An 18,404-nucleotide genomic window follows, 5' to 3' on the forward strand; every position below is an offset into this window, starting at 1 on the left:
CCCCCCCCCCCGACAGCTCAATTTGTCAACGTTCACTATTAGACCTTATTTTCCACAGATAACAGAAGAACATCGTAAATGAAGTCGAAAAGCATGCTGTATATCTTGATGTCACAGATGATGTCTGATGTTGGTCTGGATTGTGGAAAAGAATAGGACATGTTCACAAATATAAAATGAACTTTCCCAGTTTAGAGGAGCAGTGCGTGCAAATAGTGGAATTCTGTGGTATTTCTTTTCAAAAACCTGGCTGCAATGGAACTACATCCAGGACCAAGAACAGAGGTGATCATGATAGTGCCAGCACGCATACTGCATCTCTTCAGGAAGCTGCCAGAAGAGACCGTGAGAAAGAAAAAACAAAACTACCATACACTCTAAACTGGTTGCCATCTAATACAAATCTAATCAAAACAAGAACATCGGATTCAGACAAAATCCCTCAATTATTCTCAGTTTGACTTTCTCAAACGTAAACGTTTTTGTGAAAAAAAATTACAACATAAAAGACGTTAAACATCCAGAATTTGTAGCTTAACGAATACGGCATAAACGTTTTAGCTATTTCCAAATTGAAACTTGTTACATCAGCGATGCTCAGCAAATGAGACATGCATACCACACGCCATTATACCAACATAGCCCACACGTTCTGTACATACCATAGATGTGAAAACAAACTCACACTCACATTCAAACAGAGCTGAATACAACACAGCCATACTCTGGTAAGGCAAATCTGAACAGGGCAAGCTGTGATGAGTATTGTTGCGTAGCTACAGTATCAGGCAGCTATCTGGCATTAATTAACCCTTAAGTACATAGTGTTTCAGAGGGGAGACAAATAGTGTTACACTGATTTCCAACAGGCAATATTATGAGAAATACCTGTCAGCTTACAAAACAAAAAATAAACCTCTCCCAAAAGCTAGCTCTTACACAGACACATAAATAAAATGTGAATCTTGGCATCAACTTAACTCAATTGAAACAAAAAAAGTGGGATGTCTAAATATTTTTTGTAAATATTGAAATGTACAAAAAAGGTTATAAGCTGCAAAAAATAAAAATATTTGATTTTGTGGGGGGGTGGGGGGAGGACATGGTGAGAGGGTGACCTTTTGTTCCTTCAGATTATGTCTTTTGCTATAAAACATACCACCCCGAATAAACTTGACCCCACATCACAAATATAGTGCACTGTTCAGCTTGTAACAAAGTTTGGCCGACTCTATGAAAGATAAGGGGTAGTTGTTGTTGTTGTTGTTTTTGTGTCCCTTCCTCTGGTGTCCAGGTTCCACTGAGGATAGAGGATAGCAGGCACCAGTGGTTTGGGAAACAGCAAAACCTCCGTTAGTCTTGTCGCGCCTCTCCTCAAATGTCTTCCCTTGTTTGTTGTCAAGTCGGGGCTGCGCGTTGTATGTCCAGTCTCTGGAGAAACAAATGCTGTCCCCTTTCTCACAGATAAGCAAATGCACAAAACACACACACTCACAGACACGCTGTATGTTACAAAATAACACATTTGTCTTTTTCCTTCGATTCTTTCTTGGCTTTGCGCTCCCCGCTGGAGGAGTGTTTTCCCGGGCTGGGGGTGGCTCTGGCTGCTGCCGTCCCAGCGCCGGCCGCTGCTCCACCTGCTCCTGCACCTCCTCTGTCCGCTTCATCTCCCTCGGCAGGCTCCTGCTGGCCCCCCTGCTGCACAAACAGGACCCAACAGCAAAACAGTATAAATTCATAGATACGTGTATATTACAAGCAAAGCTATTTATTGCTCTGAACTGGATAAGCAAAATCTTAATGCCTGGATAAAAAATATGGCACATAGTGTGGGATTAGGAAAAAATAGCATATACTAAGACTAAGTGTTTATGAAGAAGTCTGGAAACCATTCAATTTTTATTTAAAATACGGTGACATTCTCCTCATAAATATTGTGTCATGTTTGAATGTAAATGTAATAGCATACCTTATAAGATATAATATAACCTTATAAGAGGTGAAAGACAGGGTCTGTTAAGTATTTATATGACTTTATTTTTTTAAATGTTGTAAATGTTGCTGACAATGCTTTTTTTTTTTTAAAAGAGTAAGAAAAGAAAGTGAGTTTTTTGTTTTGTTTCTTCTTTTTTTTGCAACATTCTTATTTTTATATGCTGTTCAGAAATACATGATGGAAAAAGGCATGCAGGAGAATAAAAAGTAATAGCCCCCATGCTCTTGTCTAGTCTGTGTGTGTGGGAGCGAGGCAGCAAGCTCTGTGTCTGGACCACTCTGGCCAACCAATGAAAAGACAGTTGGGAAACCGGTAAAATGTTGGAAAAATTGATTAAAAAGATGCTTAAAAAAACAGGACAGAAAAGACAGCTCTGTCAGAGAAGCTAACATGACCCAAAAGCTTCTTTAAAAAGGTGCAATGAAACATCAGATTATGTAATTTATAATCAACATACTGCGTATTGCACATATCTGCAACAAGGAGGTGTAATCACTGTCCCAAGCACCTTAGCAGTTCCAGGGACAATGCCTGTGCCTTGATCTCACAGTGAAGGCTGGCAGCAGTATAAGAAAAAAAGAATGCTAATGTCCCTTTTTCATCCTTAATTTCTTCTTTACAGCTCAAACTCTCTAATACAGACATCCATCTGTTTCTAAAAGGCAATGTCTTCCCTCCATGCTACATTAAATGCCCCAGATTTGTTCAAAGTCCTACTCCCCCTCCCTCTCCCACCTGCTTCTATCTCCCTCGACCCCTCCCTCCCCACCTGTGCCGCTGCTGCTGCTGCTGCTGCTGCAGCTGCCGCCTGCTCCTGCTCTTGCTCCTGGTAGTACTGGGAGGCTCGACGGTCCTCCTCCTCCTGAAGCTTTTTCGCCAGCTCTAGGTCACTGATGCCCTCGGGGAGTTGCTCCCACTGTAGGTCCTGGCTTTGCTGCTCCTGCTGCAGTGACAACGCCATCAGATAGTCCTGACACACATGAGCATGCACAAAGAGAGAGAAAGACTTGATGATTTGTGAGTAAAGCTGTCAGTGTGATGCTTAAATGTATATATCTAGTGCTACAGCTGAACTTGGTTGTCCCTCAGGCTATACTGCACACAGACCAATCCACACACAAGCACAGCCGCTATCCACAACCACAGTTCCTGACTTGTTAGCGGAGCCATTTGCGTCTGTCTTCATTAATTTTAATTTCTTCTTTATACCTTTTGTAGTAATTAGTTGTGGCGCAGTTAATAAAACAGGTGTTATCCATTGTAATATATTCAGTATTTTCTATTATGTTACATCCTTTGTCACAGCAAATTAAATTTTTTTTCCCAATCTAAGTGAACAGATTTTTCTTGTAGATAAGGAGGGCTGGGCCTGTGTGAGCAAGGAGAATAAAAAGTAATAGCCCCCATGCTCTTGTCTGGTTTGTGTGTGTGGGAGCAAGGTAGACAGTTTATAAGCGAGCGCTGTGTCTGGACCACTCTGGCCAACCAATAAGAGGACAGATGTGAAACCAGTAAAATTGCCGGGATACATAAAGCCATTGATAGGGACCAGTGTGGAGACAATGTGGTACAGCAAAGCATGGATGAGAACGAAGGGGGAGTACCTTTCCAGGTGCTTTTCAGATTTTTTCAGATCAGGGTTATAACACATCTTTTATTGAGGAATTATTTTCATTTTTATAAAGCCTGAGATGGTACATGGTTGACTTTTCCAGGGATTCCAGGGATTTGATGTCATGTGTTTGGTTTCTTTTTGACTCTTATGACTTTTGGTGTTCTACTGATTGTGTGAATAGCACGTCATGATTAAGCACATGCTGGTTTTGGAGTGGACAATTGCTGGTTCTGCTAGTCTTGCCTGCATAAGTGCTCAGACCTGGTCTATCTGATCCTGCTGGCCTCGGTACACAGTCTCTGGATCGGAAGGAGGCCGCAACCGGAAGTCGGAATCACAGAAGTTGCCGTCCCCGTCAACGTTGTGCAGACTCTCCCAGACGACCTTCTCCTCTGTCAGGAAACCTTGGTCTGTGACCAGGAGGTACAGCTGGCCCTAGAAAACAACCACACACACATTACATCCACATCTTATCTGTGCTGCAATACAGACCAACATGGCCGCATGTTTTCGACTGTTAGTACACAACCCGTTTATGGTTGTTTAGCATGTGCGACTACTTCCATGTAAAAGTCTGCAGCTTAGAACTTAGGCTGTCATAATGTTTTGTCTGAGGGTTGTAGGTGATCCACACAGCTTTGCTTACATTGGCAACTGAGGAGTAGTATGCTTACTTTGAAAGAAAGCAGGCTCCACTTCCCCTCCTGTAGATAACAGGAAAGGTCTTTTGGAGCTGCAGTGATAAGGCGAGCCAGCTGTGGGCAGGGGCTGTTAGAGATGGGTTGCAGACGTGTGTGTACTCACTGGGACCTCTTATAGGCACATTAGTGATTAGTCTAAGATTGTACATCTGTCATACAGAAACACCTAGCTTTCATCAGTTTGAAGAACATGTTATGGCAGGTCTGTGAAGTGAACACTTTGGGAAAATACAGAGGAGATTTAGCAGACTAGAGAGAGGAACAGAAGAATTTTGCTAACAGGTAAATGGTAACACTTATACACTGATAACTAGTTCTTAACCTACTGAAAATAATAATTACACTCGTTGCCTATAGCCCACAGAGAAGCATTTAATTAAAGCAAGTTTATTATGTTTACTTCACAGAAAGACATAGGGAAGTCTTTTTAAGATCGCTAAAGGTATTTTTATCTGTCTGAACATTAGCAATGAAACAAAAAAGATATCTACTTTTATGTGGTGAGAAACACCCAATAAAATATTACATACAAATACACAGTGATTGTCCTGTAAAAGTACAAGGCCTCAAGATGCCTGACACTGACTGGATGGACAGTTCATAGCACATCCTGACTTATTTAAGTTTCTGCTATTTCTAAAGTAAGTGCCACACATGATTCTCAATCTGACTCATGCAAAAAAAAACAAAAAAAAAAAACAGTTACAGTGAAGGTGTTGTCACAGCTTTTTTTTTTTTTAAATTTACCTTATATTTGATCATGGTGCTGAAGTGGTTATTCCTGAAAAAGACACAAAGCTCTCCCTCTTGTACGGTGGATGTGAGCTCACATAAGCCGTGGTATGTCAGCTGGGTGGCTGTGCTGCTCAGAAACTGCTCTGCCACGATGCCTAGGTCGAGAGAAGGGTGGAGGAAGTAACATACAGGAAAACAAAGAGAAGAGAGACTGAATTTGTGATTGATCAGTCAATGAAGAAACATGGGCCCATCATAAGTACTTACTTGAACTTTTTATTGTGTCTTTGTTTATGCTTTTTAGCCTATGCATTTTCTAGAAAATACAGACAGATTTTAAATTGAGTGATTTTATGTCCATGTTGCTAATGATGCTTTTATTTCGATAAACTTCAGCTGTCACTTAATAATCAGTTATTTAGTTCAGTAAGGCTCAGGCATAGCTGGAATTTGTTACTGAATTCTTTTTGATTTACAAATATTTTAATCAGTAGACCACAGACCACTGGATGAGTCATCTGCACTACAATCAACAACCAAGCTTGTCCTTACTCATTCATGAACATAGGTCACTCTTTGGAAAGCATGTTGGAAACCCTGCTGTAGCAGCTATTTGAACCTTCTGCCTCTGTACTGCTGGATCTGGCTGAAGTTACTTTAGTGAACTCAATATAGGCTGAGAGGCAGATGGTGAGAGACATCTGTAAGACAGAGCAGCATTCAATTTGGAGCAAACAGCCACAAACTCAGTGTGATACTCAAACAGCCCGAGAGGCAGTCGAGCCTAGAAGGAGCCTCGACTTTTAGAGAAAATGCAGCTAACTATTGACTACTTCCTGTTAAAACACAGTAAAGCATGACAACAAAACTGAAGAGATGTTTAGATTTCTCAGGGTTAAAACAGTCCATTTAAAGTGGTTACAAATTCATCTCTTCAAGCAGTGATGGGCAGCATCAGCATCAAACCACTTAAATCAACAAGGAACTTGTATGCTACAAATGCAGAAATACAAGAGGAGTGAACCTCCCGTATCAATATCATCATTGACTGAGGGCTTGATGTGTTGACTTGGCAGCAGCCCAATAGACAACTACTCAGGAAGCTCAGTGTTGAATGAGCAAATATTTTTAGTGGAGATATTACTGACAGCTGGTAAGAAAACTGAGCTGTATGGAAGTAGGTCATTTGATGAGTAGCCACATGTATGTCCTGGTTTTATTTGAGCTCGGCCTGTGGTTTTGTGCAGAATGTGTTGTGCACTTGACAGTCATGTAAACACATTGCATGTAATGAATTGACCCCAAAACCCAGAAGTGAAGAAGCCTCTCGGATGAGAGGCGAAACGTCTTTCGAGTATCGTCAATCCAGTACAGTTGCCCTTGATTTTAACCTTCCTTGGATGTAATGAATATGCCACTGAATTATTGTTGCACTTGTGCCGAAACAAAGAAGATGGTGGTATGTACAAAGAGATGAGGATGAGACAGGAGGGGAGTCAAGGCAGGTCAGAAAGTAGCGAGTGAAGGGAAAAACACTCACCTTCTCCTGCCAGTTCGCTGTTGTCAGACTGTTTGCAGGATATTATCTTCTCTACCAGCTGGTTGTAGCTGCAGTTGCCTACTGCCTTGACAATGTCATGCATCTGCAAACAAAGATAAAAACTGTGGGAAAGAACATTCACCAAGCTTTCTACTGTTTTACTAAGAGGCACAGTAGATTTATAATTTATAACACAGGATTCACACTGGAACTACTATCGCTGTGTAAACTTGATTCCTTTTTGGCACTGTACTCTGGTACATTTACGCATTAATTACCGTTATTTGGGGTGGTGTGAATGCTGTCATTTAAACACCTAAAAAGGAGGTGGTCTGCTTCCAAGAGAACTCTGGAGCAGTTAGTTTGTGGTGGGAACGCAAACTAGACCAAGCACAGGACTGTGTAGTCATAGTTGTTATTAGTATGAATATTAAGGCAGTTAAGTAAGCATTATGTAAATTCTGTTTTACATAACCTACTATATCCAGCACATATGGTATAAGATGGCAGGTTTTCGTCCTGTTTCTATATGTCCGTTTCAAACAAATGACACATGAGGTTAAGCTTCAATCATGACTAATAATGCTCATAACCATCTATTTATTCCTGAGCTCTAGAGAAGATAAATGCACCATAAGGTGCAACAAAGCTTAGTAAAGCTCACATACCAGAATAAACTGTGTTCATATATTGCTGATGATGAAGGTTAACAAACTTTTCTAAGAAAGAGTTTCCTGTCATGATAAATTAATACAAAACAGACAAAAAACTAGACGGCAACAGTGAACTGAACTACAGGTGTGAAAGCAAACCCAGACAAATGGCAAGAACTAGCAGGTAGAATATCTTAACATTTGTAGTGAATGACAGAGCAGGAACAGTAAGACACGTTGGGTTTCAGGAAGGCATAGAGAAACAGCATTGATGAGTCAGGTCCATCTCACCTGGGGGTCAACCAGCCATCCATGGTAGAGAGGGATGTCCAGCAGATCAAACACAATGCATTCTGGGGTGTACTCGAAGACGCGCACCCCTGTGAACTTCACGTTCACATCCAGACCCGTCTGCAGCTTGTGCAGCACTGCCATGGCATCACTCATGTTCTGGGAAACAAGGAGAACAATGGGTCCGATTTTTAAAAAAAAGAGACTTATTTGCATGTGTATTGTAAACATTATACAGAACCAAAAGCTGTGTCCAATCCAGCTGTTTTCATGCACTGTAAGCGGTCGTTATCGGTTCCATTCTTCCTGGTTGTCTACACACAGTCAGCACAGCTCGAGCTCTCAGGGATTGATTTTTCTATGTTAACGAGAAACCATTAGCTGCCATTTATTCTTATACAATGCAAAGAAACTGCACAAACTCACTTCTTCATTTGGTTTTGTCAAATATGCCTGCTTTATAGTTACATCACTGTGACAAAGTTGAGTGTTTCATATTTACTGCACTTATTGGGTTCTGCTCTCTGTATTGTCAATCAAGCTACAACCACAGGAAGAGATGGAAGTCTCTGCCAGGAAACCATTTCATATTAAAATGTCTGTGGAAGCTCTCAGGCCCGTCATTGTGAGACATGATATTTCCCTTTAATAATACTACCAAGGGGTGGACAAAATATGAGGAACACTTGACAATATAATGCAGTCCAATAGGCCTGCAATTAACACTACCTTTGTTTGATTTTCTTGCCTTTACTTTTGATAGTGAACAGTTGAGACATGACAAAAAATGAGGGGTGAGGAAGAGGAAAGATGACATGCAACACAATGGTCATTAATTAAGGCTTCAGCTGCAAAGTAACACAAATATCCCATGAACACCCAGCTCTTTCTGTAAATGTGCAGTCATGTCTGAATGTAGCCGACCACTAACTTAAAAATCACCTATGTCTGAATGACAAAATCATCACTTTAACAGATAGATGAAGTTAGCATTGTATTCAGTGCATGAAAAGGGCTCATAAAACACAACAGGACTCAAACAGGGAACGTTTTCACTACATGGTCAGCAACCTAAACCCTCGAGCCCACCAGACCCTAAAATGTTCAAATTTTCAGTACAGTCATGTCAGACTGATAATTCGATTCTGTGGCCATTTTAAGGATCTAGTCTGTTCACTTAGATTGTATTATATTGTAAGTTGTTCCACAGAAATCAGTGTCCATTATATATTCTCACGGCTCACTCATTAAGTTATAGAATTATTCCATATTGTAACAAACCAGTACAGAGTTCACTTACACCTCTAGTGAAGGCCATCATTATTTAATGAGGTCAGTGGACCTTCCCAACAGAACAATTATTAATTCACATAAAATGACATCACATTTTGTTCACTTTTTTTTGGTAAGTTGAAATGAGTCACTGCAGTAGAAGGTACCAGGAGGAAAACACAAAAATCTTGATAAAGCAAAGGCCATCAGAATCTATAGCATTGCCGCATCATGCTATGTACTGGATAGTGGACATTTAAATGTAGGCAAAAATCAAGTTTCCACCAGGGAAGTAACGCCACACAAAACAAAGTCTGAAGGCATAAAGATACATTTACTGAGTAAAAACCTAGAACCCCTTCAAACCCAGAACACAAAGCAGCAGCCTGGTCAAAATAGTCTTCAAATAATTTTCTGTTTCTCAATGGACACGTTTGTAAATATGTTTTAATGTTATGACATGTTTCATCGAAAGAAAACTGTAGAACTGCAGAAAGCCATAGAAAACTGTGTGCTTGCTTTGTTAATGTTACTCAGACACTGAGTAGTATTGCTTCACCTTGCCTCACTCCTCTTTTGCCTTCAGCAGTCCGTAAGAATTCTTTCTAGATCTGTGCAGCCAATTCCATAACACCTCTTTTCCATCTCACCGGTGTTTGTGTGTTTCACACAAGGGAATGCACAGTGGCAGATGCTGACTGTTGCAATTGTGATTTCTCTAAAACATAATACAACTAACGGCATCAGTTGTACCAAAGGCTGGGTGATTACAAGATTCATTAAAATAAATCAACCACTAGGTTCCTGTAGGTTTTAATTGGATTGCTTTTAATTGGATTAGTCTTCTCTTCTTCATGTGGCCCAAAAAGAAACGAGTAAAATACCATTCCATGCTGCTTTTTGCTCTTTACACTGATAAGAAAGGTATCAGAGGTAGTAAAATCAGATCCAGGCAAAATTCAGCTGGACATTAATTGTAAAGTTGGTGGTTTGATCTTTTTCTGTCCACATGTTTCCAATGTGTGTGGTGTATGAGACCGATTGTATTGGTCAAATGTGAAAATGACATAAAAAATAATTTTTAGTTTATATGTAACATATGTAATAAATATCAGCACACTTTGCTTTGTCACAATTTTAAAGAAATAGAGTGCTTTTGCACTTCGTTTTGGTTTGCTTAGCAAATTTATTTATTCTGTTATTAATGTGCTTGCATACATGTTGCTGGATGCATTGTTCTAAAAGTCAAACGGTTTGAAGAGGAAAAGGTTATAAAGGCTGGCATAAACATAAATATGAAGAAAGATGGGAATGAACTGTCTCCACTATGACTAGCATTCATCCTTTAATACAAATATACACATACATCACATCATGTATGCCATATGTCAAATGAATTCACCCCCACACACACCAAAACAGACAAATTTTTGCATTCAGCCTCAGACCAAATGTTTCCCAGCTGGCTCTAAACCTCTGCTGCCATTTCACTCTGAGATCAAGATAAGCCTTGCAGCTGAGCCCTATATCTCTATTACGGGTGATTTCCATTTAATTTGAACTCTTTCACGGTAGAGATACAAGAAAAATTACAGAGAGCAAAGCCAATTATTTTACACATACCAGAACAATAAACCTGAGTGTACAAACAGCAGTTCTACTTTGCAGGGCTGGATGATAATTTGATTTCACTGTTCATCAACTTTCAGCGGTATCATATTAAAGTGTTGTAACCACTTTTTAATTCTGCTGTCCAAAATAAGAATTCCAAGCATAATGTAAATAAAACCTCACAGAATGACACACACACACACACACACACACACACACACACAACACTTCAGTTAGGTTACTTCATAAGTGGAATACCTTCAAATATTCTGAATTTCATTATTTTTTCATGATATTCATTTCCATCACAGTATATGCAGCTCGCTTTGACACACTAATGGCTGCAAATGTCACACAATCAGTTGTTAGATTTTTAACAGTGTGGTGTGCCGACTCTATTTTTAAGTTTACAGTAGAGATTCTGTATGCCCCATGAGTACTGAGCTACTCCAGCTTCGCGGGAGCAGGCGCAGAGAGCTGAGGTGAAAAGCCTTCAGCTGGCCCATCAGAGCATGTGGATTAGGACGCTTATGAGCAGCAGTGATGGCAGGATTATCAGGGCTGGGTAATGGACCACATCGCTTCACTTTAGGGCAGACGGCTCAAACAGCAGATGAGCGCTTGAAGAGATGATTAGCACTGCATCACTCACATTCATCTGTGTTTGTGTTCGGTGCATTTCCACCGTGTTACATTAGCACAATACTCTGCTGAGACTTTTCCATATTTTTACTTTGACTCCTCAACTGTCTATTAAGAGAAGCTCACTCTGCTTCTCTCGCTATTGACTTTTACCATAAATTTTACCTAAAAACAAAATCTTAAGTAGATGTAATTAACTGGCAGTTAACAGAATATCTGGCATTATAATGCCAAGATGAGGGATTTGGTTCTCGCAAAGCTTTTATTTCTTAACAGAGTCCCAATTTATAATGCATGTGTAGCAATTAAAACATGCAGCAGAGAACTCAAACTACAATAAAGTTTTACTCCATGGGCAATTACATAACACAAAGTTGCTTCGCCTCTGAATACTGGAGAATGAGCCGTTATCCCCCATGTTGCATTTTGAGTTTAAAACCAAAACTTTTCTGGCAAGAAACACAATTGGACAACAGTTTTTGGTTGAGAAAGCCATTGCTAAATACTATCATTTCAGGGGATGCAATTAAATAAAAAAATATTGAAACCAGATCTATGAAACCTAAAAAACAACATATTAATCATTGGAGGACAATAGTAATATATTAAATAATACCATGACCCATCAGTGGGAGCAGTGTCTCATAATGTAGATCATATCTTTTATGAACCCTGGCACACAGTAGCAGCTGCTGATACCTTATGTTTCTAGTGTTTGTCGGCCCCCATTTACATACATAAGTGCACCAAACACCTCTCAATATAATGTAATCCAGCAACACCGCTAACTACAGATGAACCCACGCCTTTCTGAACGTGAAGCTTCATACAGATTTTTATTTTTTTTTGCATTGCAACTATTGTAATGAATTAGATGTACATGACGTGCACCTAACAAGCTGATAACCCTGTGTAAAGCTTAATCTCTGATCTTATAATTACATGGAACCCGCTTGAATTAAAGCTGTGACTTTAAGTGACTTTCTAACACGGTGATAGTCTCTCCAGTTATGAGCTTTTATGATTGTAACTTTTTTAAAAAACATTTCTTTGTCTTTCTTTGACGTCACCATCAGCAATTTCTCATCATGTTTTCGTCTCTCTCAGTTGATATCTCTGCTTAGTCACTGAGAAATAGATTTACAGTGAGAGGGCCTTTCATTTGATTACCAGGGTGTCTACCTAACAGATATGGATGAAACATGTGCATTCATTCATCATCAAACAGGCTAGGGTTATGGTGCTTTTCTAAACCCACGTTGGGATTTTATCTGCTTTGCTCAGAGCAAAAGAAAGGTTTAAGAAACATTTGTGAACAATGGCCATCACTGTGAATGACACCAAATTAAAAGAAAAGAGGCTTCTTGAACATGACAACTCATTTCCTCCAGTGGCTGAACAGTCATCATGGATGAATTGCCTCGTAAGAGTGCTGTTGAGCGGAGTCTGCTGTGACAAAAGCAGAGCAAAGCTATACCCTCACTTCCACAGCTCCTCTGAGTAAATATTTAACAATACCTAAAGAGCAGCCATGCAACTGCTATTTTAATCCTTATACACTCCTGTGACAGATGATGTCTTTTAAGCTGAATTTATAAATAGAACCACTTCTGTTGTGAACTCATGCAGCTCTTTTCAAAGTCAAGGTGGCTACCGTTGTATTTTATAGCAACTTAATAAGCAATGAAAACACATCTCTCCACGATATAAAGAAGGGGACACCTTTTGTTTGACATGCACATAAACACTTTTCCGACTTGCTCTCTTTTAGATCCCAGCTTCCAGCATTGCGGAGCCCTGCCCACTGTAGTCTTCATATACTGTGTCAACCACAACACACATGAGGACATGAGGACACCCACATGCAAAAGAGCTCCCATGGCAGTGTCTAGGATTAGACTGCCATAATAACTATGCAACACAAACTCTAACCACTCCCTTACTTTAACTGTGCATACTGAGGACACCACTGATTTATTTAAGAGGTTGTATTTCAGCTCAACTTAAATTTAGAAAGACCGTTGCAGTTGAGTTTCTATGAGGAAGCTCCACATAATTCCTTCTCCTCTCAGAATGAGGGACAAGTGTGGCTTCAAATCATTCACAGATGTGCTGGTGCTCTGCCACGCAAGAGCAGGAGAGGCAGGGCCTCTACCGCACCGTAGGCAGGCAGTGGAGATGGGAGGAAGCAGGGGAGCTTGAGCTGGAGCTCCATCTCCAAGTGCCTCTCCTAGTGAGCCACACACACACACAGTCTCAGTAATAGCCGGGAGCTGAACCCAGCCATGCGTCTCTAAGCATTCACAGTCATGTGAAACAACATAATCTGACACTCTTGACCCCTGTTGTTCCCTGGGCCTTGCAAGACACATCTTATGTAACCTATACAGCAGAGGGAAAAAAAGCTAAGCTGCAGTCTTTTTTATGTGGTTTGCAATCAACTCGATGCTTATTTCCATATTACGGAATGTCTGCTGACTTTATCTACTAGCTCAATGCAAATGTGCAAACCTGCTGTAAGCACCAGATATACTTATTGTATGTGTGCCACATAAGAGCAGTGTGCACACTACTTTGTATTAGAGTTGCAATGATATGAGATTTTCACGGTACGATAATCGTCTCAGAAAGTATCATGCTTTCACTGTATCATTTTATACAGTATTACACAATTATTATTATTATTATTTCAGCTACAATGACCCTTAAAGGAATAAAAATTTAAGGGTTTTCAGAATTTCCCAAAATTTTATGTATAAATAAATTTATAATACTAATACAGTAGCATACAATACTATAGACAAGCAAATGTACATGGTATAAAAACGGTCAATTTTCATACCACAGTACACCGTGAAACCAGTACACCGTCGCATACCTACTTTGTATGCTGTGGCAAAAGTATATCAATAATGGCGATGAGAACAGTGTAAATATTTTGAGTGTGTCAATGAGACAAAGTGAGCTCGTCTTAAACTCGCGCAATTATGATTTCGACAGAGAGGAGAGGGAGAAGAGAGACAACGAGTGAGTTCATCCCAAAAGCCCTGCGCTCCTCAGGTACCATGAACAGTCAGCAGCTTTCCAATGCACACACATAAGCAAAAACACATGTCTGTGTAATAATAATATTCCACAGTGGTTAGGCAGGCCTTACCTGCTCATAGTTTAGCCGCTGAGCCTCTGATATCTCTTTAGGCTTGGTTTCCAGAATGTAGTCTCCTGCAGAGTGACAGAAGTAGAGATGTATTATATTGTATTGACAGAGAAACAATCACTACCTCGATTGACACTGATTATCACAATGGCTCAATGGCTTAAGCGTTTGTATAGAAGGTGACAGATGTTTCGAGATGTTTCAAATAGCCATTGGGGCTGGCTGTTTCCCAAGAAAAGGCTGGATCAGTCAAGACAAAATCCAGACTTTACACTACATTAGGGGTTAGGTGGTTATTTTTCAAGGCACGCCAAACACACATCTGATGGCGACACCTCAAGCCACAAGTTTGTTTTGTTGTGGTTTGTTTAGCTTTTCTTGTTGTGAAAAGTACATTGCTTATACAAGTCTCTAGCTCTGTATGTTTTTAGAAACAAGTATTTCACATGAATAGAATAGCAAAGGAAGTTATGCAAATATATTCTTGTTATTGGTGGTAAAAATTGTTGCAGTCTACGCCTTGCTTTTAAAACTCTTGTGTAAGTATTTTTCAAAATGCTTCACAGAGAATCATTAATTTATTAGGAACTGGCAAGAGTATCACGCCGCACTGTCAACACATACTTTTCCTGAGAGTTACTCAGAGGAATGCCATCGACCTCTTGTCATCAGCAGTTACATTAAATAAAAACAGCTACACATGCAAAAAAAAAACAAAAATACCCACACTTTCATATGCATTTTGCTCAAGCGAATAGAATGAATGGAGTGTATCCAGGAAAAATAAAACTTTTAATGTTTTTTTTAAGATTATAACTGTAATGACTAACCTATTCCATGCAAGGAGAAATGACTGTCCACTTCTGAACTAGCTCATCTATGCATAAAATACAGTTAATATTATCATGTGGTCAAAGTTTTGTTTGATTCTCTTAATTAGCACGCATATGTACGCTTTATGAACAAAGCTAAACTCAAACTGATGCACCAGTCAGGCTCATAGACTTTTGTGCTTTTGGACTCAACAACAGAGGAGCTGGTGGTTGCAGTTTTAAAAACTCTTCTGACTTGACTTCTATGCTGTCACAGTACATTTTTTTCCAGCAGCAGGCCAGCCAGTGAGCGGTTTTACTACAGTATGTCTACGACAGGGAAAACCCCTCACTGCTCTGTACTCCAGACAGTGAACTATGGACTCACTCATCCCTGGCCCTCCCTTTATATCTGTCTCTGTCTGTCTCTATGGGGCTGGATCACTCTCACACTACACCGCATACTGCTGAGTAACGATCACCACCCACTTTAAAACACCACATCCGAACTTCACCTCCCATCGCCACCCTTGTTGTTGGTGTGTGTACTACGACAAACAGCGCTGAGTTCAGAGGTTATTCAGCAGCCATACAACATTATACAAGATTAACTTTGTGTGCTATAATTACACACAAGCACAACACGAAGTCATCCTCCCCAATACCACACAAATGGGCACTTTTGGAGAAAAGAAAATGCACATAGTGATGATACGGAGAATTTCCTTCATTATTTAACTGTCCTTTAAAGAGACGAGAGCATCGTTTGAGCTACAGAAGCCGACAGACACAAACAAGTTTAACGCTCACAAGTAAGGGGGGAAAATCTTCCATAAAGGTATTCACATATAATGCTGTGATGTGGATTACGTGAGACTACTCATGCATGCGGATACTGATAGAGTGGAGACTAGACACTAGAGAGTACAGGCTCTACTTCTGAAGGCCCCTTGCTGTAATCAGACACTCTACTTTGATAGTGTAGAGTCATTTTAGTTATGAAGGGCAGGAGACAGCCAGAGTGAATAGATAGCTCCTGCTTCCATTGCTCATGGGGGATTTCCCTGTTCTGGTCTCTTCCCCTGTTGACTCTGGAATATATATCTGACCTTAAGAATGTAACCACTCATTTGAGAGAACTTGAAACACAAGGATGTTTACTAGGCTGTTGAATCCCATTGCCAGTAGGTTTACGGGCTAGTTTGTTAGTGTGGACTCACGGGACAACACTTACTCAAGTTGGTATGACTCTGTAAAAGCCGTAAAACTATTGTTATCGTAGTAAGATATTTTATGAATGTTTTATCTTCTGCAAGTTACAAAACGGGTTAATATTGCCAAGCAGAAGAGGGGCAGATTCAGTATGGTAACATAATATGTGGCATTGCTCTTGTGTAACAGGTTTAATAGCTACCAACACTCACCAAGGTACTCCATCAGCTGCTCAGCAGTTATAATTTCCATCATAGGGGGCATCTTAACCTGCAAAACAGACACATGCACACCCATTGTTTATTTATTAATTACCCATTTATCACACAAAGCACTGCATCACAAGTTAACCAGACATAGGACATAACTATTTACTAAAAAGACCCATATGCTACAGTTTGTAAAACCCTTTACAGCCAGCATTCAACATGAACTGACATGTAGAAATAAACACATATCTAATGCTACAATTGAGAAATCATACATGAACATGTCTTGACAGAAATGTATTTTATAACAGGAAATGCTGAGGGAGAGAGGCACCACTAGGTCTTAGTGACAGGTCTGGTGTTAGATGTTAACCATTAGCAACTCTAAATGTTATGTAATGCCATAAAAGAACTGCTGATGGAGCTCAGCGCATCCTTATAAAACATGCCTAACGTTATTTGTATGGAGTTATCGATTCCTATGTAGAATCGATTTCCTGCTGATCTATGCTCATCGCAGGGATTTTACCTTCCATGCAAGCAGAAGGACATTCATAATTGCCAATAATGGACAAGGGCCGTTCTCGTTCTGAGTGATGATCGGCGTGTTCTCCTCCCTCCACTTGATCCACTTAATGTGGTATATGGACTGGCCGGCGACCCGGTCCTTAGCGCACGCAGTCTTTGTCCCATCAGCCCCGTACTCGTTTTGAAGGGCCAGGGCCAGTCCTCTGTCCTCCAGTCCATCACTGTTGAGGTCGGAGCTGGGGCAGGAGTTGAGGTTGGAGAAGGACTCGAGTGAATCTATGCTTCGGGACTCTCCAGCGAGGCTGGGATCGGGGTCACTCCCACTCGGCAATCCCTCCGATAAGGTGTGATCACCGGACAGCGCCAACTTGACGTTTACCGTGATTGCATTGTCCGGACACAGTTGAGTCGGTTTTGCAAGTTTTGTCGGTTCACTTTCTCCACGAGCCGTAAACTCAGCCCGCGCATTTGTGCTCTCCTTAGCGGGAGGTGAGCACGGCCCGTCGGGTTTGTTGTTTACTAACTTTGAGGCACCACCCTCGCTATCTTCTGCAGCCAGCGCCGATTCATGCCCCATCCCGTTACTGATCTGATCCCCGGACCCCGACCCGCTCGCCTCGGTGTCCTTCTTCTTAACCTCCTGCACGGGGAGGACTTCGATCACTTCGGGCACGTCAGACTTCCCAGCAGTGGAAATGACATTAACGGCGCACGGAGCACCAACATTTGTGGTGCTGTTAGTACAACCAATGTTAACCAAAGTACTGAGAGAAGCCTCACTATTCTTGCATTTCTCGGCTGTTCCTTTCACTCCGCCGACAGCCGTAACATCGCTCATCTCCCCCGCGATCGTGGCACACAAAGAGCTCCCGTCAGTGTCCCGATGCAGGGTTGCATTTTTCTCCATTTCGATGTACAGACTGTCGACAGATTTTAGCTAAATTGCAGCAGCAGCTTCGGTCCCAAAGACGCCATGACAACTCTGCGAGTGACGTCATCAGAGTGAAGCGCTTTCAGGCCGAGCAAGGGGGCGGTAGAAAACCACCGGCCAGGCAGTGTTGCGTTTAGGTGGGCTCGTATTTTTTATGGTCTAAAGTTTATCACTCCTTCACGTGTTTTAATCCGACGGTGGCCATTTAATTTATTCATGGACACCACACTGTCTTTTATTTATATAGCACATTTAAAAACAACAGGTGTTGACCCAAAGTGCTTTCCAAGTACACAATATACACAAATACAAGTATATGTGAATAAAAGGAATAAGGAGTAAGCCTACGAGGTTAAAAACAAAATCAAAGTAGTAAAATTAGAAACTAAAAGAAAATGAATAATAATTAATTAAGAAGAGAGGGCTTGACATAAACCACAAAGTGAAATCAGAATGAACTAAAAACCAGAGGAATAAAAGGTAGATTAGATTTAAAATT

General features: G+C 40.7%; 1 protein-coding gene across 2 annotated transcripts; it reads right to left on the reverse strand.

Annotated features, from left to right (window-relative positions):
• Window positions 1-11: 11 nt before the first annotated feature.
• Window positions 12-17,962, reverse strand: mindy2 (MINDY lysine 48 deubiquitinase 2). Of its 2 annotated transcripts, none has more exons than XM_046032941.1 (9): window positions 16,976-17,962; window positions 16,450-16,507; window positions 14,214-14,278; window positions 7,532-7,690; window positions 6,588-6,690; window positions 5,060-5,202; window positions 3,873-4,046; window positions 2,766-2,966; window positions 12-1,695 (listed from the first exon to the last, which is right to left on the reverse strand). In XM_046032941.1, the coding sequence occupies exons 1-9, from the start codon at window positions 17,879-17,881 to the stop codon at window positions 1,510-1,512; spliced, it is 1,995 nt and encodes a 664-aa protein (XP_045888897.1). In that variant the 5' UTR covers window positions 17,882-17,962; the 3' UTR covers window positions 12-1,509. The 2 variants fall into 2 exon arrangements, with proteins under 2 accessions (XP_045888897.1, XP_045888896.1); XM_046032940.1 differs by having other exon boundaries at window positions 12-1,698.
• Window positions 17,963-18,404: the final 442 nt, after the last annotated feature.

This window comes from Micropterus dolomieu, linkage group LG20 (genome assembly GCF_021292245.1).
Source record: "Micropterus dolomieu isolate WLL.071019.BEF.003 ecotype Adirondacks linkage group LG20, ASM2129224v1, whole genome shotgun sequence".
In the NCBI taxonomy this organism is placed as follows: Eukaryota; Metazoa; Chordata; class Actinopteri; order Centrarchiformes; family Centrarchidae; genus Micropterus; species Micropterus dolomieu.

What these genes read in the sequence shown, in the direction of transcription:
- mindy2 (XM_046032940.1), bottom strand. Translation starts at nt 17,881, where the DNA reads ATGGAGAAAAATGCAACCCTGCATCGGGACACTGACGGGAGCTCTTTG. An exon ending in TCCTTCTGCTTGCATGGAAG is followed by an intron (nt 16,508 to 16,975) that starts GTAAAATCCCTG and finishes TCTGTTTTGCAG; the next exon opens with GTTAAGATGCCCCCTATGAT. An exon ending in GCACCATGATCAAATATAAG is followed by an intron (nt 4,047 to 5,059) that starts GTAAATTTAAAA and finishes GTTGTTTTCTAG; the next exon opens with GGCCAGCTGTACCTCCTGGT.